Genomic DNA, 22,939 nt, shown 5'->3' with positions numbered 1-22,939 from the left:
CTGCTCAGCAAGGCACAAGATGTCACCAGAGGCGGTGACAGGCCCGGACACGGCTGGCAGCTGCCGCGGGGTCCGGCCGGTGCTCCTCTCCAGACGGGTGACACGGCGATGGGCGCAGCCGGCCTCGAGCCCCATCGCACGGCCTGGCTGGCAGAGCCTGGCAGGGCCGGCCGTGGCTGCAGCCCGGCGCCGCGGGTCCCCAGCAGCCCCGGCCCCACAGGCAGGGCCCGCCCGGGGACCGCGCTCAGGAGCGGCGGCGGTGCGTCGGGCAGGGCCGGCTGTGGGGGCTCCTCAGGGCGGAGGTTCCCGAGATGGCGCGGCTCCCCTGGCCCCCCGCCCGAGATGGCGGCCCTCACCTGGGTCTTGGTGGTGAGCTGGATCACCGCCTTCCTGAAGTTGAGCTTGGAGTCGGCGCTGCCCATGGTGCGGGCAGGGCCGGGCAGGGCTGTCCCCTCACGCCGCCGCTGACGCCATCCCCGGCCCCGCGCCGGCGGCTCCCGCTGCCGGCCTCCCTCCTCCTGTCAAACCGGGGCTCGCCGATCCCTCCCTGCCTCCGCCCGAGGCTCCTCCTCCGCCGGCTCTCCATCCCTACATCCCGCCCCGCCGCCTCCCCCGTTTTCCCACCTCCGCCTGTCATCCATCCGCCGCTTCACCCTTTCGTTCTCGCCCTCCCTGTCGCAGCCCCTTCCCTCCCGCACTGTGCTCCCCACAGAGCCTGCCTCATCTCCACTCACGGCTTTTCTCTTTTCTCCTTCCTTCGCTGTCCCCTCCTGCCTAGGCTCCCTCTGCCTTCTCTGCCCTGCGCTTTCCTTTGCAGCCCTTTTCTCCTGCCCCATCCTTTGCCTTATCCCTGCATCAAGTTCCTCTGCTCTCATGTCACCGCTTTTCCCCTTTTCTTGCCCCTTCTCCCGCTCTGCCCGCAGCCTTTGTCCCCTGAAGCTCCTGTCAGGGCATCTCCGGCCACTCTCGGAGCCTGGTGCCAAGCCCAGATGGTGCAGAGGTACAAGCAGCAATCCCCTAGCCCTGGGCTGAAAGGAGCCAGGAACAGGCACGCTCCTAACCCAGACCCTGTTCCAGCACCTTATGAGGAGCTCATTGCATGCACTGGCCCATTAACCCTAATGAAATTCCACCCACACACGAGGAGAGGATGTTTTATAACCCTGGGTGCTGGGAATTCAGGATTTGGCACTCACTGAGCACCTCAAAGCAGATGTTTGAGGGCATTCTGTGCTGCCTTTGAAGCCATCATCGCGGTTTTCTGCTCTGAGCAGCTCTGGGAACTGCAAGCAGGTCTTTTTGGTGTCCCTAAGTTATATTTCACATGCTCAACTCTACAAACCTTTCTTCAGAAAAAAAAGTGAGGTAATTCCAATCGTTCTGCAAAAGAAAGCAGTGTGCTGACTCTCCAGCTGGGGCAGACTGTGGGAATTCTCTTTTTTTGGCATATAACCTGTACAGGAGTGTGTTTGACTCGATTGAGTGACATATCAGATCTGAGATATTCTGGTAAAACCTACAGGAAAAAATATTTTCACAAAATCATGTAATCTGGCTTTTGCTGCCAAACAGCCAGGGACTTTGCATCAAAATACTCAATATGGCCACAATATACAGATAAATGGTAAGAATTTATTATGAGAGATGTTATAAGAATTCTGTTACAAACAGAATACTTTTCAAAAGCAATTATTTCTCACAAATAATAGAACTCTAGTCCAACTGCCTGACCACTTCAGGTCTGACCAAAAGTTGAAGTATGTCATTAAGGGCATTATCCACATGACTCTTCAATAGGCACAAGAAAGTTAAGATTTTCCCATTTCTGTATTAAAATTGCTTAGAAAAAAGTCTAATACCTAGAAATGGTTTTCTCTCAGATACACCACAAGTGCTTGACTATGTTTGCTGAGTTATAAATGCCAAGTTGAAGAGACTCCTTGATCCCGGTCTGTGACTGTATTAAAGCAGATGACTTTCCAAACAGCCACTGAATTTTCAGAATGTGTGTATGTGATGGAGAGCTCTATGAGGAGAAAAGGAGAGAGGAATAGTCTATAATTCCTCCCTTATTCCCATCTTTATCCCCCTCCTCTGCTGTGGTACACAAGAGCTGAGTACTAGCCCTTGCTTTAATCACCCAGGGGCACCCAGCTGCCTGTCACTGCTGGATTGGATAGAGTTTTCTGACACAAATCCCATCTTTTCTGGATGCACAGTCTGCTGCTCTTGCGTAGACACTTTATATTGCCTGCTTTTTCTGTAGGCACCATTGCAAGGTAATGCCATCAAATTTAAATCTGTGGAGTTCCATCACTCAGAAGGAAAAAAAAAACAAAAACACACAAAAAAACCCTCAACAACAAAAACAAAACTATCTAAATTATCTAAACACACTGACACACTGTTACTGTCACAGAAGTTGATTTGGATCTTAGAATCTCTGATAGATTCCAGGGCTGACAAGCACAAATAAATTCCCTTATGCCAAACTCCAGCTAAGAGAATGACCACATCTCTAACCCTTATTCCATTAAGGTGGCAAAATCCAAGACATTTTCTGAATTTACTTATATGTAACAGACACATTCCTCCTCAGAACTTTATAAATCCTGATTTCCCTGAGTTTTAAGTTCATTCCATCCTTCACAAACATAAGAAAAATGAAAGAGGAACCTGCATCAAAGGCACTGATTTCCTATCAGAGCGCAAAATAACAGGTTTGGAGGAAGACGCCACGCTGAGGAAATGCTGTGGGGCTGATTGTGTGGCGTGCCCCTTCTGCAGCCCCAGCTAAGCGGGGATGGATGATCCTCTTGAGGAACAAACCCAGCCAGGCAGAGAAGGCGCTGAAAGCCCCGTGGCTGCCCCGAGTCCCCGCGAAACCCACGGCGAGGCAGGGACACGGCATTCCAGCCGCAGGACAGAGCAGGGGGCTGCGGGACAGCTGGCAGGGCACCCCAGCCCGGCACCCCGCTCCCCGCAGCCCCGCTGTCCGCGGCACGGCTGGGCGGAGAGGAGGAGGAGGAGGAGGCGGAGAAGAAGGAGGCGAAGGAGGACGGTCTCGCCTCGCCTCCCCCTTCCCTCTCGCCGGTTTTCTTTGCAGCATTTCCATGCTAGAGGTCCCCACCGAGCTGCGGAGCGAGGATCTGCCTGGCTGCGCCGGGCCCTCTTCCTTCCTTTGTGCATCCCCCAGCCCTGTGCAAGCCGTGCCCCCCGCCCCGGCCGCCACGTCCCCGCTGCATCCCCTCCTCCGGAGCCCCCCCGGCCCTGCAGGCAGGAGGAAGCCGCCCCCCCGGGCCCGCAGAGCCGGGGCAGCGGCCAGGCACCGGCTGCCACGTCGTGCCACCTCCTCCTTCCCGGCCCGGTCGGGGCACCGAGGCCGCATCCCCGCCCGCATCCCCGCCCGCATCCCCGCATCCATCCCCGCATCCATCCCCGCATCCATCCCCGCATCCATCCCGCTCCGCGCTCCGGAGGCGCCGGGCCCCCCTTCGGCGGATGCTGCGCGTCTCCCCGGGCCGCTGGTGCTAAATGCTGAGCGCCGACAGGATGGAGGAGTTTCAGAGCGAGGAAGAGGAGCCCTGGTACGACCAGCAGGACCTGGAGCAGGGTAAGGATGGGGGCACGCCGCGAGCTGCCAGAGATGGTGGGCCAGGGGATGCGCGGGCAAGAAAACGGGCAAACCCCGGGGACGGGAGGGTGGGATACCTTCCCTCTGTTCTGCTGTTTGCTTGGCAAAGCCAGCACCACATCCTGCAGCGGCAAATCCCGGCTGCTCCAAACCGCCGTCCTGGCCGAGGAAAGTTTAAAGCCCATGGATAGAGGCAGGGAGCCCAGAGCTGTCCTAAGCACTAGGGCAGTGCATAATTTATTGTGTTACATCTTCAAGGAAGCTGGTTCCCAAAAAAACTTGCTGCAGGCAGAATCAAACGGGGGTAGTTGTGACACTGCTTTTATTTCAGAGTAGTCCAAGCTAGAGTTGCCAGGCACATTAGTTAGAAATTAATATATGGGAAATAATGTATTGCTAAGGATACTGAAAGTCTGTCTCAAAAGCTTTGCTGTCCAAGCCCAAATCCAAAGGGATCTTCATCTTCTTAGTCACCTAATTACTTCTGGACATTTTTCCAATCAGACATAATATCAGGAGAAATATGGGAGGAAAAAAAAAAATCAAGGCCAAGTTTTGAACAGCAAAAGAAGCCTTGTTAGAAGATAATTGGTCAATTCTGTAGTTTGCTTTGAAGTAACTGTACCTAGCTCAATAGAATGTTTATTCTAAGACTGGACAGTTGGTGCCTGTGAGTATTTGGGTTTGGTTTTTATTTTTTTATTTTTCTTATCTTAATATTTTGAGTCAACATGCAGTAAGTAAATAACTGGGAGAAGTCCCATTTCAGGCCAGTGGCCCAGGAATGAGCGGGACTGATCTGGCAATGCAGAGCAAAAAATCATTCCTACCTGAACACAGTTCCCCTCCTCTGGCACATTGTGCTATAGGTACAGTTTTATATTTGTTTTTTCCAGCTGACTGTCAGCAGGGATGTGCAGTCCAGCTGCAGTGCCTCAGCCCACCATCGCTCCAGTACATTATGTCATGATTTGAAGTTTATACAACTTCACTGCAGGCCAGGGGCCCAGCAAGGAATGATAACCAGCCCCCCAGGCATTGTCACAGCTGGGCTTTAACCCCAATTTCTCAATTAACAGGAAGTAGTGGGACACTGGGCCCTGTTCTTTGAAACACAACACTCCAACAAAGCCAAGAGCATGGAGATGAAGCTGTCAGCTGGATAAACAGAGCAGCCTTTGAATGCTCAGAAATTCACATTTCTGGGTGACGTCTTTCCATGGCTCACAAGGGGCCTGGGCACTGCTCCAGGGGTGGGATGTAGGCAGAGGAACAGCAGAACTAGGGATGAACAGAGCGACTGTTGAACAACATGGGACCAATTGATTTTTAGCCTAATGTTGTCCCTGGTGTCAGGTTCATGAGTCAGCACTGGCACTGTACAACTGGCCCACAACAATAAGAGCACCTTCCCACTACAGGCCAGGTTCCCAGCTCTGTCCCAGCAGCCCAAAAACAGAATGACTGTCTCCAGATGATGGATTGAGGCTGGATACAGGCTGCACTTTTGAGCACATACAGAACTGGAGGGAAACACACACCCAAAACAAAGCCCAGCTTTGGGTTTGCAGCCTCCTGTATATGAATAGGGGCTGCACAGGCTTGCACAAACTCAAGGAGAGATGCGGGAAGGCTTTAACTGGAATCAGCCAAATGGAAAGGTCCTACGGGGTAATTAAAACCGTAATTAATTTGCACGGTACACAAGCATCACAAAGGACAGTGCTAGACTTTGTCCACATGCCCTGTGCCTCTGCATGACACACAGAGGTCTTTGGTGGCGGCACAGCCATGGAGCCCTTGGTTTGGGAATGGGGGGTGGGAGCACAGCACAAGGCATCCAGCGTGGCACAATTAGAGGCATTACTAAGAGGATTGGCATGCCAGGAGCCCAGGGTCGCACAGAAACCCACGCCTGGCAGCAGCACCAAGAGGGCAGAGGACAAAAGCAGAGGCTTAAATCCATTCCTTAGGAGCAAGGGGTGGGAGAAACAAGAAACAATCCAAGCTAGGAGAGCAGAGAGGGTTCTTCCGTGAACCAGTTGGTTGCTGGGCCTTTATCATCATTTCACAGCATCATCAAATATTTATTACATTTACATCCAAAACTGTTTGCTAAGCAACAGATGGCTTAACTGGGAGCTCTGTGATGATTATGTTAATTAACCATTTTAGCACCAGAGTAGAAATCATGCCTCCAGCTCCACACCAAGCACCTGTTACTTTCTCTGTCATCCTCCATGAGTTTCACCTTGCCAAAGTAACTATTTTTTTCAAAATAATAAATCCCAATCACTCTCTCTTACCCCTGAAGTGTCCACAGCAACAGGGTGCATCTACCACATGCTTTGGAAGCAGCAAGATCTGGTCCCCAGGCTCGAGGCCCTTCCAGCCTTGGTCAGGTTAAGCCAGTGTCTTTCAGATGCTTTTACCTGGTTCCTGCACACTGTAACACTCTGTGGCTCAAGGCATTGTACCAAGATGCCTCAGCACACAGGAGAGACTCAGGTCCCAGCCAGGACCCTCAGCAATGGCATGGTAACAGCAGTGGTGTCCTGTGAGGCTTCCTTTGCAATGATGTTCCCTCTGGGAAGGCTTTCTCATTTGAGAAAAGTGGTAAAAAGGGAGCTGCAATTCCCTCATAGCCTGACTTAGCTTATTGCTTTGTAAGCTTGAAGAGATATCAGTGCTGTTTTGGTCCAGCCACCTTCCACGGGCTGGGGAGTCTGTGCCTCTAAGTGTTAAAACCAGGATAAAATTCTGGTGAACATTTTCCAGCCATTGTGAACTGATGATGTGGCTACGGTTGCATCACATCCTGTGCACAGAGCCTACGTGCAGGCAGACCCCAAGAGAATGAATGAGCTAAAATTAGAGAGTCTGAGCTGCAGATAAGTGGGGGCACCTTTCCTGTTCATCAGGAGCGTTTGTGTTTGGGAGGGCTGAGTGCCAACTCAATTGCATCTGGATCCAAACAGACCCAGCAGCTCTGCCAGCCACTTCCAGCCTTCCTCTCACTGCAGCAATCTCACAAGATGAATCCTCCTTGCAATCATGCCACTGCACTCCCTGATCTTCCCAGCCTCCCTATCCCCCTGCCAGCAGTCAGGTCTCAGAGCAGAGTGCAGCCCAAGAGGAGGCTTCTCAAAGCCACCCTTCTGATCCCTGGCCCTAACCACAGCCTAAGGCACATGGGGGTTTCTTGGGTGTCCTGCATGGGGCCAGGAGTTGGACCTGATCATCCTGATGGGTCCCTTCCAACTCAGCACATGCTAGGATTGTGTAAGTGTGGAATGATTCCTTTATGTCAATAAACAGCCTCTCACTGCTCTGAGACAGGCAGCAGGACCAGAGGGAGTGCAAGAACCAGCACATCACCTCATTGCCACTGTGAGACCAATTGTCCTCCAGGGCAGCCACAGAAAGCTTTGGGCCAAACCATCTGCAATGCAGGCTTAGGACGTGACAGCTGTAACCTCTAAAGGTCTCCAGATTTAAGGATCTTTTTTAATTCCTCCTCCTCTTGCCAAGCATCTGATTGATTGAGTACTAAGAAGGAAATTGACACAAGGTGCTGAGCTTGCACCATTCCCAACTCATCCTGTAAAGACACAGGGTCACCAGTGCTCCAGTGACCACGTCCTGGCATTGGGGTGAGCCCAGGGGATCCATGCTGGCACCCACTGGCACCCACACCTGCACCACCCGGGTGCTCCAGAGCACTGCAGTCCACTATCAGCTTGCCCAAAGCATTCACTGCACAGGGGGGTGGTGAAACTCATATTCTGCCCCTCAGGAGGCAGTTATCCCAGCAGTCCAGGGACAAGGCACACACCTTGCCTGTCCTCCAGGAGCACAGCAGCTATCTACCCTCCCTCCCTCCCTCCCTCCCTAGAGGCAAGCCAGAAGGACAGAGCTTTGCCTGCAGTAGCTGAGCCACTTATTTATTTAGCAGTACAGTCCAGCAGGTAGCTTATGGAAGTGGAAAGTTTTCAGTGACTAATTGCTGAGCTGCTTAGGAATGACAAGAGGGACTAGAAAAGTCACAGGAGACAAGGAAATAAGATGACAGGTTAGTCTAAAGAAGTGATGAGAGACTCCAAATATGGGGGGGAGGGAAAGAATATATATAGATGTATTTTCCTAGAGTGAAAATTCCCCTGTTACATGAAGGCAGCAAGAAAAAAAGGGCACAAGAAAGCCAAAAAGGGGCACAAGAAAGCCCCACACAGCAATTTTCACTGAGAGACCAGAAGCTCTCCTCTCCATGTCTGCTGAGCCCAGGCACATAGTTCCAGCTGTGGGAGGGAGCAGAATTAGAGGAACTGCTGGAAAGGAAACAAAAAAAAAAAAAACAACTGAAAAAACCCACAAAAACAAAACAACAAACAAAAACCCCCAAACAAACAAACAAAAAATCAGAGTTTTCCATATCTCCTATCCTGAAACAATCAGCTAACAGTGGCAATTCTCCTTGGCAAGGCCATGCACAAAGAATTTATGGTCTGAATCCTGAAGGACGTTTTCCCCCAGCAGCTCTGAGCCTGAGGGACTGGGAGCCAAAGCACCAGCCCCTAACACCCTGCACACAGAGCCTGTCCCCCCACTCCAGCATTTCCCAGTCCTCTCTCTTTGCTCCTGTACCAGCCAGTGCTGGCTGGTGACAGGGCAGATGCACTGACTCAGTGTGACAGGCAGGAACTACTCAGAGCAGTGACAGCACCAGGGTCCCATCCTGCTCCTGCTAAAAGCAGTGCCAGCACTCAGGATCACGCACTGCCCGCTCACTCCCACTCTCACACTCTGTCTCCTCTCCCAAAAGGCTTTCCCCAGAGCAGCACAGTGCTAAATTCCCACCTCATCTCACTCCAACAGGTCTGTGTGCTGGCATTAAACACGCCTTCAGGGTTTCCAAAGCTTCTACTTAATCTGCCCAAAACCGCTATGTGATATGTGGGCCAAGAATTTAGGAAAACATCTCCAATACAAAATACCCCAAAGGAGGGAGACCAGATGTTACACAACTGCTGCTTTTGCACAGCTGGGAATTTCAAAGGGATTTTATGTTTGTTTTTGGTTTTTTCCATGTGTATTTAATAAACAGTTATAAACCATCTCTCCAAAAAGTGACAGTTCTAATGGCTAAAACAGACTGTTGCTCCACAGCTTTCTGGGAAGCCACTGTAGTCTATCCCATGTGCAGCTGCCCTGGCCCTGCTCAGTTAATTTGCCTCCTCTCTGAAGAATTCAGACCTTTAAGTGTGTAATATCCAGGTTCACGCTTCTTGGACTCTTCCAAATTTGCAGCTGCAGCACCAGCAGTTGCAGCAAGGACATGATCATGCCATCCTCCAAGTTTTCCAGGTCCACAAGGAAGTGTTGAGTCCTGGGAAGGACCTGAACTGGGAGGTGGTGGCCAAGCACTGGTGTCTGCAGGAGGAGGCAGAGCAAGGAGCAGCACAGCACACCCCACAAGCATCAGTCTTTGAAGCAGAACTGTGTCAGGGACACTGGTTTGAGTGTTGGGCCTCCAAAAGAAGTATTGCTCTGCATCCTGCTCAGAACTAGTGGTGGACATAACATCATTTTGAGAGTACATCAAGTATTTAATCACTCCCTTTCCCTGCAAACTCAGACTGGAAGGTTACAGCCCTGTGCTCTTGCTGTGCAGCTGCACAAACAGCACTGGTCACTCACCTGAGGTCAGGATCTCTTCCCACATGGGCAGCATCTCCAGCCTGTGCCAATAGCCAGGCACAAGGCAGCTGGGCTGTGAGCTGAGCACCTGGAGGAACAGGGCTTCCTAAATCCCTCAGCAGCAGATGGGAAAGGAGCAGAAGTGGGGCAGCACCCTGCAAGATGATACAGTTTTCTTCAAAGTCAGGAAAAAGTGCTGATGGAGAAGAGGTGGGCAGGTTTTTGGCGTTGCTGCAGAGGGTCAGGCTGTTCCTGTATTTACCTGTAACACATGAAAGGTCTCTGTACCTGTATGCCTCTGGACCTGAGAGGTAGCAGACACAAGTGACCAGCAGTGGCAGTGCTGGCAGGGGTCTTGGGGGCTGTCACAGCTGCACAGTGACAGCTGTGCTAGAATGGCTGCTCCCTGAGTGCCCTGGGTGTCCAAATCACTCAGTATCAGTGGTTCCACCTGCCTCCCCCTAGCCAGAGGGGAGCAAGGGCATCTGAGTTGGCTGGGAATAGCCCAGAGTAGGGGAGTATGTTCAGGAGCAGGGCAGGAGGACTGACATGGTTGTGGCAGCCCAGTGCTGTGGGCACCATGCCCTGCCACGTGAGCACAGTGACCTGTCCTTCACAGGGAGCCTTTGCTCGGGGCTCTGCACGTGCACAGCGCTGTGCTGAGCACCCTGGTGCTCATCCTCCTTCTCCATCCTGGGTCACTTACAGCCTCCTGCCCCCAAAACACACAGGGGAGAGGAGTTCTGCATCATGGCAGCCATCCACGTGCCTGTGTCTTTAGCTTTAAAAGAGTGGAAGCCTTTATTCATGGTTTTCTGCAGCCCAACATAATTAATTAGTTGGAGATTTGCTGCCCGGGGGAGGAGTGCATGCAGGAAAGCTCTGGCTCCCTTTCTCCCTCCTCTTTCTTCACTCCTTCTCTTCAATAGCCCCACTTGTATATATTTATTTAGGACATTCTGATCCAGGTGCACTATCAGAGCCTTGGAGCCACCAGTCACCAAGCTCTTTCAAGCCATTTTAGCCTATAAGGCAAACACAGGCACTGAGGCTGTTCAGATAAGAGAACAGCAGGAAAAGATGCAGATGGGGCCTCAGCCATGGTCTAATAACATCCTCTGTGTTCTCATGCTCTAACAACTTGGCAAAAGGCACAGCAATTGCTGTGAGCACAGGGATGGGACTGCTCTGTGTGTGTTTGTAGAGACACAGCTCAGAGGTGACTACCCTGGGTCTCAAGTATTAATATACAGGGGAGAATTCAGGGTGCAGGATGATAAGAGGGAAGAAAGAAAAGGCATAAATTAAATCTAAAAAGTCTAGTGAGCATCTAAGAAGAATAAAGGAGAGCTGATAGAGGAAATATCGAATAGAACTGAAAAATACAGAAGGCAAGGAAGAGAGCAGCAGGGGCTGAGAGAGCTGGAGGACTTCTCTGCAGCACAGCACAGTACAGACAGCGCGTCCCTGAGCCCCTTGTCAGGGATTTCCACTTCTTGGTGATGCCCAGGGGAGCTCCAGATACCGTGGAAGGAGCTGTTCTCAGTGCACTGGGCTTGCCTTGATCCCCTGCCAAACACCCCTCTGCCACCACCTGAGCCCCCCCACCAGGGACACTTGCACAGCCAAAGGCAGCACAGGAGCACACAACAGATTACACAAGAGAAAGAAAAGGAAAAAAAAAAGAAAAAAAAATATTTTAAAAAAAACCCACTAAGCAGGAAATCCAGCAAATCTCATTAGGGTAACAAAAATGCCAGTGTGACCAACATCAGCTCAGCCCAGCAAGAGCCACAGTCTGAAAGGAGGAGAAGGAAGAGGAGGAGACAGCTGTGCTGCCAGGGGCTTAGGCACCCTGTTTGCCCTCACCCAACTCCAACAGAGGCTTTTCCCCACCTGCTTCACTGGGGCTGTTTTACAAAGCAAGCCCTGCCTTTGTGGAACACGCCACTACACCAAAATAGCAGATCCTCCCCAAAACCACACAGAACACCAAAGCTGAACTGAGCAGCAATGTCTGAGCTACACCACTGTAAAAGCAATGGGGAATCCACATCTCAGCAGTAACACTGGTGACTCTCTGGAAGCTCTAGCTGGCCTTGGGAAACACTGTCTTGTCTTTGTAGAATGGGCATGTTGGAAAGGCTTTTTCAGGTTGTGTTTGAGGTGCTGCCAGATGGCATTTGCCTCCCTGCACCCCAGCAAGTTCCATTGCAATGCCTTATGCAGGCCAAGTACAGAGACTGCTCCCATCACCTGCCATGGAGCATCAGTCAGTGATATACAAAAGCTGATCTTCCTTGTAATATACCCGGGCAGCACAATGCCTTGCAAGTATGAAAGAAAATAAATGAGTAGCAAGTATACCCTATCCCAGGGTAAACCAGCATAGCATCATTCATTTAGACTTTGAAAGGAATAATTGCACCCACCCCTGACTTTAAGTACCCATGTGTAATGGAGCAGACAGCAAATGCCATTAAATTAAACGTCAACAGCATTAAACATCAGTTCTTAACTCTCAGTGTACCCCATCCATCAACTCACAAGCACCCTGAGCTTCCTCCAGAGGCCTCCCCACCCTCCTCCCTGCTCTTCAGCAGATGCATTCACCCTGTGCAGCACAGGGCAGGAGCAGCCCTTTCCACAGCCCCACATTTAAGAAAGGGCCACAAGTAATTCCTTTGTACTTGCTCAGCTGAAAAGAACCTGCAAATCCATAAACCTTTGCTCATCTGTGCCACACAGCAAAGGACTCCTATGCCCCTGCAAGCTGCTGGCTTTGCAGGACAGGGACAGGGCTGGTTCATTAAAGGTGAGGAGCCAAGTGCAGCATCCCCAGTGTGTTCTCTCACGGCCTGAACATGAGAATGCCACACTGCAAGAGAGATGACAGGGGAAAGCCCAAAGCAGCTGCACCAGATGGTGGCTTCCTCCAGAAAACTGCATTTATGAGGAGCATCTGAACAGCCACTGGATCATCACTGAGGCACGAGCAGCCAAAACCTGCCCAGCACCAGGCTTATGCTCTCCAAAGTCACAACCAGGAGATGCTGGAGGGAAGAAACCCCTCCTGAGGGCTGTGGCAGAGTGCTCCGCTCAAACAGACACAGGCCTGCACTGGGAAGGCAGAAACAGCTCCAGATCCTCTTTGAGCCTCCTTGCAAGGCTGGGGAAGCATCCAGCTCTGCCACAGCCCCCTGCAGACATCCACCTGTGCCAGCACTGCCACAGGGTGCTGCCACAAGGGAATAGCCTGCAGTCTGTCCCTCAGCCTCTTTCCATCAAAGGCAAGCTACTACAGCTTTTGGATGAGGATGGTTTTGTTTTCAAACTTCCTCAGTGGCACAGAGGTAGCAGAATTATTGCTGGGCTGCTGCTGATGATCTGTGCAGCTCCAGGAAGGTTCCTGCTTGATGTTCTGCCCAGCCCTGCTCCTCTGTACCAAGCACTGCTTGGATCCAGCTCCTGCTCCCTTCCCACCATATGGTCTCTCTTCCCATCCCCACCCTCCTTGCTCAGAGGCCTTTCCCATGGAAGCTTGCAGAGAAATGCAGCTTCCATCCCTCCCTCCCCTGCTCCACAGGCACAGCCCTCTGTTTGGGGACACAGCATGTCTCCTTGGCTGGTGTTCATTACAAGGGTCACCTCAGTGTTGCAGTACAGGGAGCCAGAGGGCACCAGGCTGGTGCTGCATGGGACAGTTTGCATCCATAGTTCTCTCCTGATAGGATTTGGCAGCATCAAGACCCCGTTTTTGAAGCTGAACATGGTTTCACAGTGGTGCCTTCAGCACAGGCAGGATGTGGAGGGATCAGGTACATCGAGCAGACTCACAGCACTTTATTTCTCCTCCTGCATCCAGAGGTGAGGGGGAAGGGAGGCATCAGCATATCTGCTAAATTAGGGCAAGTCCTTCAGCACTGGCTGGCTGGTCTGACAGCGGAGAAGCAAAGAGGAATACAAAAAATTGTGGGAAAACCATAGTACTATGTAGAAAGGATTCCTGAATTCCTACACAGTTCTTTTTCTCCCTCAAACAACTTAGTGAAATTTCACATTCAGCCTCAGGTTTCCAAGGTCTCTGTGGAGAGCAGCTGTGTGCTCCCTCAGCCCAGGGAGAGCCACAATTAGTACAAAGATCAAGAGGGATCTGGTCTAAAGATGACATTAAAGCACTTCCACAGCATCCCCCTCCTCCCCCCAGCCCCATAAGCTGGGGGGACCAACAGGTGGGGAAGAGGACTCAGGCACAAGGGGCTGGATGAGACAGGATTACCAAGGATGCTTTGGCTGGCAGGCAGAGAGTGAGGGAGTGTGTGTGACAATGGCTGAGGCAGTTAAAAGACACTAAAAGAACCAATTCCCCCATGTCCTTCGAGCTTGGAGTCTCCCAGGCCCTTTTTCTCAAAATGGAAATGAAGACTCAATTTCCTTCTCAGAGCCAAGCCCCATTCTTTCCTCTTTCCCACTCATCCCCAAACGCTGCCCATTTCCCCCATTAAATTATTGCTGACAGAGCCCTTTAAATTACAATGCAGGATCTTGCACTGCCTAATCCACTTAACTCAACCCCAGCTGATTAAATTGGATGCCATATGGTGGGAGAGCACTGGTGTAATCCACAGGGATGGGGACACACTTGACTCATTACCTGGAGCACAGCACGGAGCCCTCTCACTCCACACCTCCACATCAGGGCCCTGCTTGCTGCCAGGGATGTGATTTCCAAGGTGCCACTCTCCAGGAACAACACTGGCTCTGGCAAGGTGCTGCTGATATTAAACACAGCCCCAAGCAGCTTAAAGGCACAAATTATCCTTCATCTCTGCTGGCATCTGGCTGTTCCCCCAGCCCCAGCTGGTGTAGCAAACACTCAGGTCTCCCTAGGGCACTTTATAAACCAGGGAAATTTGGTGCTTGGAAAAAACCAAATAGTTGGGGGAGGTCTGTCCACGGGGAAACGTGCCAATAACTTGATTGCAGGGAGAGCTGCAAATGCAGTCCTCAGACTGGGTCACTGTGCAATGAAGAGGATTATAATTAAAAAGGTCACAGCCCTTTTAATAATAACACCCTGCAATGCAGGGCACAGCTGGAGAGCACATTCCCATGGACAGGGGAGATTCGAGGACATGCTGAGCAGCTGTTGGCAGCACCACATCTGGGGAGCCAGCAGAAAGAAACACAGGCAACACACAGGGTGGTAACACATCAGCACATCTCACAGCACAGCACCATCCATCAGGAGAGCCCCGTCCCAGGCACTGACAGCACTGTAGCTCAGCCCCTGACAAGCACTCGTGCCCAAGGTCAGCGTGAGCCTCATTTTGTGATGAGTGAGAGGTCAGGGCTTTCCCAGGCTCAGAATACATCCCACGAGTCCTGCTTCCCCTTCTTCTTGTCTCAGTGACCAAATATCCCTCTTTCCCAATCAACTTCATGGCCACTGAAGAAAATGATAGCTACTCTCAGCCCTGACAAAGCCTTTTCAGAGCACATCATTAGATGCAGGCTAGAGGGGAGCATTACAACAGGCTGAGAAAATGCCAGGGCAGGAGACCCAGGTCCCCCACACCCTGCAGGACTGTCACTCCTTAATCACCTACAGCTGCATGATAAGCACACCAGAGAAAGAAAGAGCAATAATGCACACCAGGACCTGTTTCCTTACCTTTTGGAGGGATTAAGGTGAGAGTTTCACTCTGCCCTCCTAGGAGCTGTTACCTCCAGAAGCACAAGAAAAATGAAACCCACCTGCTCGTAGTCAGGTTTTAAGAAGACAAATAATTCCTGTTCTTAGGAAAGCTGTTCTCAGAGCCAGCTGTGCTGTCCCAGCCTCACAAACAGCATCACCTTTATGCTCAAGCTTTGGCCAACACAGGATTCACAGGGCCTGGAGGCTTTTTCTTTTCCCAGCAGCAAAACCAGCATTTTCAACTGACCACACTGCCAACATCTACTTTTCCCTGCATTTCTCCTGAAGTCAGACTATTTCAGTAGCTTCCTAAGGGCGTTTAGAGGTGGCAGAGAGTGAATACAAAGTAGTTTGTCCTTTCCCTGGAGCTGCCCCAAGGAAAGAGCCTTGGATTCAGCTGCTGCCAGGGTGGCACATCTGGGAGGTGCCTGCAGCCCCCTCGGGCCACACAGGGTTTTATTACTCCTGTCAGTCTATTAGTGGGTGATGGATGGAGGCTGACAGGGAAGGCAAGGCACTCCCTTCGTTAGAGATAATAATGTAATTTAGAGAGCATCCCCAAGGCCCTGCAGGGCTTTACCAACCCTTTGCTCCATTCTGATGGGTGCTGAGCCCTTCTCAGGGATAGGGGATGGGGGTCCTGAGCACCTGCCACAGCCCAAATCCTGGGCTGATCCTGGTTACAGCGTGCAGGGAGTGCAGGAGGGTTTTGCAGTCAGCAAAGCACTAAATTGTCATTGCATGGAGGAGCTGCAGAGTCCTGAGCTTGGCCTCCCCTTGCTCCTGCAGCCCAGCAAGACAAGCAGCCAGATCCTGTATGTTCTGTGAACATACAGCCAGGTCAAAACGTGCCAGTAAAACCAGTATCGTGAAAAATGTGCTGTTGTGCTTGGTGTGGGGTCATTTTTTGGGGCAGGGGGCGATCCCTACACAGCCTACCATGGAGCTGTAGGAACGGCAGCAGCTTTGTCCCTCTGCTTTTCAGACCTACACTTGGCTGCAGAGCTGGGGAAGACACTGCTGGAGCGAAACAAAGAGCTGGAGGACTCCCTGCAGCAGATGTATGCCACCAACGAGGAGCAAGTGCAGGAGATTGAGGTAGGGACACAGTCGGGACAGGGGTGGGGACAGGGGCTGCTTGGCCACCACTGTCACCCAAGGGCAAAGGTGGGGAAGGGGCACTTCCACCAGTGCCAGCAGCACAGATGCCAGCAGAAAGGCAGGGATGTGCTGTGGGGCATGGAAGTTGAAGTATCCTCTGTAAGTGCCTGAAGCACTTAAGAAGTTTGAGTTTTAAAGTCTATTGATGCATTAAAGCTCATCCTGGCCCTTGAGAGGGTCTCGTTGCCCTATTAACTGGCACTTTCCCTTTTCTCACATCCTCACTCCCTGCCCAGATGCATACACCAGATTTTGGCACCGGATTTTGGCACCAAGCTGCATCTGGGTCACGTTTGGCCTTCCCCTGCACATCCGTCAGCCTTCACACTCCCTTCTCTCTGCTCTGCTGCAGCTTTCCCTTGATCCCAGAGATTCAGAATCACATTTGTTCCCAGCTGGCTCCTCAGCACCCTAATAACACAGCCCCCTTTGTTAGAGGCATAAAATAGCTCTTTCTCCAAGAGCTGCAATCTAAACCCCCATTTCAAGCATCCTGTGGGGTCAGGGCAGTATTTCTAAGAGCTCACAGAACTGATCTTAGAGGCTTAAACCTGCTGTGCCTGGGAGGGTTTCCATCCACTGGAAACCTTCTAGGGATCTGCGAGTTAAAAAAGACTGGACACCCCCTGATTTAAAAGGACACAGGGCAGAGGAGGTCTGCCAGTTCACAAGAGCAGCACATGATGCTGCAGAGATCAGACAGCTGATGTATGAGGGAACCAGTGGATGGATTTAGTCATTCCCCCTCCAGCAGCCCGTCAGAAGCACATCCACCATAGGATCTGGAATCTGGCCCCAGCTGAGAGTGAGTACCTGAGTAGATGCCCCTCTCCTAGTCTCCTGAGGATAAGATTTTGCAATGGCAGACTTACAGAAAAGGGTGTGCAAATCCCCAGAAACCACAGGTCTCCTCATATTTCACAGACGCAGAGTTTTAGCCTGAATTCCCAAGGAAACACAGCTTCTGCAATCGATCTGTCAGACGATCCAGTAACCAACTGGCCAATTTCAGTCAACTTTCAGTCCCAGGGAGATCAGCTTTCTTTGGTACTGGGAACAAAAAAGCAGCTGAATATAGAGAGATAGAGGTTAGTGCCCTTCACAGAGGGCAGAGGAAGTTCAATCGTATTTTAGACACAAAAATATTTACAGTGGTCCGGGGCATGAATATTTTAACTATGGAAGAGCCTTCAACCAGGCAGAGCCAAAGAACACATTGTCAGAGAAAACAAAGGCTGTTGGAATTCCTGCTTGTGGAAAACCCTGGGTGTTTTTTTGGTTTTTTTTTTCACTTTTCCCTGCAGTACCTGACCAAGCAACTGGAGATGCTGCGGCAGATGAACGAGCAGCACGCCAAAGTCTACGAGCAGCTGGACCTGACCGCGCGGGACCTGGAGCTGGCCAACCAGAAGCTCGTGCTGGAAAGCAAGACTTCCCAACAGAAGATCCAGTGGTACAGCCTCCCCTGGATCTTCAAGACCACCTTTCCCCTGCCCCGAAGTGCAGCCTGTCACTGCTGCCTGAGCCATTCTCTTTAGCATCAGCCCACTTTTGCAGATGTTTAGCACACAAGTGTGTTGCAGTAATACCACTTATCAGGGGTCAGCCACAGTACAGACATCCCTGGGATGAGGGCTGGATAAAGGAGTGTCTGAAACTACCTGGAGAGAGGCACAGCAGCCTCTCCTCAGATGCTTTTCCTTGGAGAAAAGGCACATAATCCTATCAGGGAGATCCCCAGCACACTGCTCTGAAGAAACACCAGGCACAGATCCAGCAACTCATGAAACCCTGGCTAGTCCATGCTGAAACACCAGTTTATCAATAAATTTTCTTTCCTAAAACAAGCCCATGATCAAGGTCATCCCTAGAAACAGCAGCCTCAGCCATGTCCTTGTAATGCAGCATCATTTGCAAAAAACTGTGTGGAGAAGGAATTTCTGAGCAGAGTGTTTTTCAAACTATCAGCAGACAGAGCAAAACAAAATCTCTGCCCAGTCTCTGTGTTTCTCCACAAGATAAACAAAAGGAATAGATGCTCGTTTTAAGTGCCGAGATGTTTCAGAAGAATGCTTATGTCCCAGAGGTTACTCTTTCAGCCAACTGATTTGAGGACAGAAGGATTCAAATCAATCCCCCTGCCCCTATTTTATAACCAACCCCATTCAAGAGTGACCACATAGAGAAAGACCAGCAAAAAAATAAGTGAAGTCGTGATCCCAGGGCACACACTAGAAACTGGAAGCACCTTTCCTAGACTGGATTTCTCTATAGGAAAAACAAACCTTTTAGAAACCTGTAGCAGCTGTGCTCTCTCCTCTCTCTGCAGCTTGACAGAAACAATCGAGGGGCTGCAGAACCAGGTGGAGGAGCTGCAGAAGCAGGTGGAGGAAATGCGGAGCTTGGAGCAGCTCCGTATCCGGAGGGAGAAGAGGGAGCGGCGCCGAACCATCCACACCTTCCCCTGCCTTAAGGAGCTGTGCTCCAGCCCCAGGTATGGAGCCTCTGCTGTGGCAACCCCTCCAAAATGCTCCCCACAAACGGGAGGTGGGGGGTGAGCCCCTCTGGGTGTCACAGAAACCTCTCAGACACACAGGGTGGGCATCAGAGCCTGAAACCCACGGCTGGAGCTGAAGGGGGGATGTTCCTCTCACCAACCCACCTGCCTAAGGTGGTGCTGGCAAGGCAGAGCCTTCATGATCTCAGCACAGTGATACTTCCCAAACCAGCACAGCCCATTTTCCCTTTCCCAAACCAGCACAACACCAGCACCTCTGGCTCACTGAAACCATTTGAGATGGTGCATTTTGTGCTGCATGACTCCATCACTCCCTAGGAACACCAGGCACACAAGCAGATACAACATGTGCTGCCAAGTGCTGTACCTTCAGCACTACTGCAGCCCTAATCCTCCTCAAAACCCAGGACTGTGTTAATTCACTGACCTCACGAGGACATTTCTTGCTCAGCTTTGTCCACAAAAGAGGGTTCTTTAAATAGATAAGCAATCAATAAACTTTGTTACTGAAAGCATCCTCTGCCAGAGGATATGAACCAAAGACATTTTCATTGAAGCAGCAATGAGGATGTTAATCAGGCCATAACGTGACCCCCAGCAAAATCCACTTAATGTCTCTGTGGTTCTTTTCCCCCCAGTCCCCCAATCCCACCCTCCCCCCTACCACAGGACCTTAGGCCCCCTTGCAGCTCCACAGTTGGCTCTGAAGGTCAGGCTGCCCTTTGGTGCCTTGAAATCTGTTCAATACCCCTCACCAGAGCCATGCCTCCCGGGGGAAGCCATGGAGCTTGCACTTTTCCAATCTGTTCTAAACAAACAGGATGCCATGGGTGCTTCACTGAGGAGGAAAACCCAAATTCCTGAAGGGAAGGGGGAAGAACTTGTTATCATTTCCCAGGCAATGAAGAAGGGGAACTTCTATCAAAAATCTGTTTGCCTTGCCATGTAAATCTTCCCTCACTCTCTCCACAGCACCTCCCAGACACAGGGATGCACTGGCAGCAGCATTTGTGCTTCAGAGTTTTGGCTGGGTGGGTCTGGGGTTGTTGCCATATGCTGTGGGTAGTTGGTGAACTCCATGGTGCAGAGAGCAGCTGATGGACTCTAGCAGGAAAAACCCAAAGCCACCTACTTTCAGCTCAGACTGGTAGCACTGGAACATTCATTCTTGCTTCACTGCAATGCTGGTGGCTTGGCTGCTGACCAGATGTGTCTTTTACCTTTTAGGATCTCATTTCCCTCCTGTCTTTTATTGCTGCTGTCCAATAAAACTGCAAGTTCTGTGGGACAGAGATTTGCCTCTGTGTCCAGAAGAGCCACACCTTGTGGTCTCCTGGCACATGGAGAAGGCACATCTCACTCCATGAGCTCATGTCCTTTTTGGACATCAGTGGAACTACTTACATAACAATAAAACACAAATCCCTCATTGGAGTCCTGCTTGGTCAGACTCTCTCAAGCATCTTTCTCCTCTTTCAGGTACGAGGATGCATTCCAGGTCCACAGCTCTTCCACAGAATTCAACCAGAAGCCGCTAGAGAGGGAGAACGAGCGTCTCCAAGCCATGGTGAACTCGCTGAGATCCCAGGTGAACCAGGAGAAGCAGCGGAAGGAGAGGGTGGAGCGCGAGTACACCTCGGTTATCCAGGAGTACTCGGACCTGGAGCAGCGGGTGTGCGAGATGGAGAACTGCAAACTGCGCATCAAGGAGCTGGAAGCAGAGCTCCTGGAGCTGCAGCAGATGAAACAAGTCAAGAAGTACCTGCTCAGCAGAGAGGACAACCTGTCCGAAGCCCTCCTTGAGCCGCTCAACAACGCCCCAGAAGCAGATTACATCGACCTGTCCGAGGAGGAGGGAGGCAAAAGCCACGGGACATCCATGACCCCTTCCCCAAACCACCCGGTGCGGAAAAGCTGCAGCGACACGGCGCTGAACGCCATCGTCACCAAGGACGCCGTGAGCCGGCACGAGGGCAACTACACCCTGCACGCCAACAACGTGCGCAAGCGCGGCATGTCCATCCTGCGCGAGGTGGACGAGCAGTACCACGCCCTGCTGGAGAAGTACGAGGAGCTGCTCAGCAAGTGCCGCCAGCACAAGGACAGCGTGCGCCACGCCGGCGTCCAGACCTCCCGGCCCATCTCCCGCGACAGCTCCTTCAGGGACTTCCGAGGAGAGGGGCACGAGCTGGAGGAGCGGAAAAGCATGGAGAAGACCATCAGCAAACATGTGGAGGCCGTGGACAAGCGGCTGGAGCAGAGCCAGCCTGAATACAAGGCTCTCTTTAAGGAGATCTTCTCCCGCATCCAGAAAACAAAAGCAGACATCAATGCCACGAAAGTGAAAAACAAGAGCAGCAAATGAGTCCTGGCTCTCCGCAGCTCCCACGTGCAATTGCAAGGGCCACATCTCCTCTTGAGCCCCAGGAAACGCCACGTGGCCCCTCTGCTTTGAGGGCTCGAGAGGGCTGCAAGTGAGAGAATGTCACTGGGACCCAACTCACTTTTTTAAGCTTAGGCTCTGGACAACCCATTGGGACAATTGTACATTGTAGTTAGAGGATTTCAGAAACCACATGACGGATCTCTGCATGAGTTACTGCCGCTGCCAGACATCACAACAGCAATGTAAACCCCACCATGAAAGAAAAGAAACCAGTCTCCCCCTCCACCCTTTTTCAGCTTGTCCTATAGCCCAATTATCTGCAAGCAAAAGCCTGGATGTCCTCCAGCATCCTGCCACAGCTGGAGTACAGCACCTCAAAGTAAAACAAAAAGCCATCAGAACTTTAGGGGCTGCCCCAGCACAGCAGCCCAATCCTCCAGTTAGGTTTTATGGCTGAGAACCTATGCTTGAACCCAAGAGACTTCTATCTCTGCCTTCCCCAAAGGGCAGCGTGGTCTTGCTATTTAAGCCATTCTCTAATCAGTCAGGTTTTTCAGCTTTTTACAATGCAAGCTCATTGCAACTGGAAAAACTTGAAGAGAAACATAAGACTGATTGTTCCATCTCCATCAGAGTCGCTCAGTGTTTCAGTCCACACTCTCCAGACCTTGCAGGCATGTGGGATTTACTCACGTTAAGTCTGCTCTGGTATTTCAACCCAGGTGAAGCACCGTGCCTGGTAGGAAGTCGGTGCCCAGGGCTTTCCCATGGTGAGACAAGAAGTGCTATTACAATATCAGAGACACATTTTCATCTCATGGTCTGGGTATCAGCTCCCTGTGCTGTGCTCTTCAAAAGGTCATTGTCCCATCGTAGCAAATTCCTTAAAAACAGCTTGCATGGGCTCAAAACTGACTCCCAGGGACTCACACACAAGCCAGGGGATGCAGCATCTCCCAGGTCAGGAGTCTGGCCCTGGCAGTAGCACGGATCACACACCACCCCTCACTCCTGCTCCAAACATCTCCCCAGCCACAAGGACAGATTTCAGCTTCCTGCTGAAAATAATCTTTCTTGTCGGAGACACTGTTGCCTCTCATGTTCCAGTTCCCTTTCCAGCACTGAAATCTCCTCACTTTGGCTTCCACAGACATGCAAACATGCAGCCAAAAGGCCTCTGCAGTCTCAGGAATCACCAGTTTCCAGCTTCCATGAACTAGATGATGACCTTGTACAGTCAGACACGTTTCAGGCAGAGAAGCAGCATCAAGTTACAGCTTAGGCAGCACCCTGAGCTTTGAGCCACAAAACCCAGCAGTTCAGTGTAAGCAACCCACTCTGTACCCCCTGGAGCAACCATCAGCTACACCTGGATTCTGTTTTCACCAGCTTACATCCCAAAATCTTGGGTCAACAGCTGGAACCTTTGCAACGTTGAGAGAAAAAAATGCGAATGTGGCTTTGGAAGGGGAAGACTGTGGAAATGGAATAATCCCCTCCATCCAGGGCTCTGATGCTACAAGGAGTGACCTTTCTTTCACTCCACGTGGAATTAATACAGAAAACCCCCCCCCAAACCACCCTGTTTTGTTAAGATGTACACAGAGGTAAGTTGGCAGGAGTGTGATGTGCAAACCACCCCTGCTCCAGAGGTCTCCTCCTCAAAACCACCAACTGCTCTTCTCTTCCACACTCTGCGTTTCCAGGTGCCCCACAGCCCCAGATGCACCAGGAGCTGCACACACAGCTGTGGCTACCAGCTCTGTAACAGTATGGAGAACCTTCATGCCTTATTTATTTATAACGGAAAGCAGTTGTCTAATAAAATAAAATAAATAAAAATGA

General features: G+C 51.3%; 2 protein-coding genes across 3 annotated transcripts in view; one reads left to right on the top strand and one right to left on the bottom strand.

The window, feature by feature from the left end:
- HID1 (HID1 domain containing) overlaps window positions 1–554 on the bottom strand; it is a 29,515-nt gene extending 28,961 nt beyond the window's left edge. The window contains exon 1 of the mRNA XM_039716284.1: window positions 357–554. Within this exon, the coding sequence (XP_039572218.1) occupies window positions 357–422 (66 nt within the window). The 5' untranslated portion in view covers window positions 423–554. The remainder of the gene's footprint in view (window positions 1–356) is intronic.
- Window positions 555–3,476: 2,922 nt separating this feature from the next.
- On the top strand, window positions 3,477–22,939 carry CDR2L (cerebellar degeneration related protein 2 like). 2 transcript variants are annotated; one of them, XR_005628274.1, is made up of 6 exons: window positions 3,477–3,613; window positions 16,015–16,127; window positions 17,495–17,643; window positions 18,520–18,684; window positions 20,188–22,701; window positions 22,801–22,939. XR_005628274.1 is itself a non-coding variant. In XM_039716451.1 (5 exons), exons 1-5 carry the CDS (start codon window positions 3,535–3,537, stop codon window positions 21,071–21,073), a joined length of 1,392 nt encoding a protein of 463 aa, XP_039572385.1. In that variant the 5' UTR covers window positions 3,477–3,534; the 3' UTR covers window positions 21,074–22,938. The 2 variants fall into 2 exon arrangements, 1 of the variants encoding a protein (XP_039572385.1); XM_039716451.1 differs by having other exon boundaries at window positions 20,188–22,938.

This window comes from Passer montanus, unplaced genomic scaffold (genome assembly GCF_014805655.1).
Source record: "Passer montanus isolate IOZ18808 unplaced genomic scaffold, ASM1480565v1 scaffold35, whole genome shotgun sequence".
In the NCBI taxonomy this organism is placed as follows: domain Eukaryota; kingdom Metazoa; phylum Chordata; class Aves; order Passeriformes; family Passeridae; genus Passer; species Passer montanus.
The sequence above is the reverse complement of the archived record's forward strand: the minus strand, read 5'-3'. Positions and strand labels throughout refer to the sequence as shown.

Coding starts and splice junctions, on each gene's coding strand:
- CDR2L (XM_039716451.1), top strand. CDS start 3,535: ATGCTGAGCGCCGACAGGATGGAGGAGTTTCAGAGCGAGGAAGAGGAG. Junction 16,128..17,494: donor AGCAAGTGCAGGAGATTGAG/GTAGGGACACAG, acceptor TTTTCCCTGCAG/TACCTGACCAAGCAACTGGA. Junction 17,644..18,519: donor TCCCAACAGAAGATCCAGTG/GTACAGCCTCCC, acceptor CTCTCTCTGCAG/CTTGACAGAAACAATCGAGG.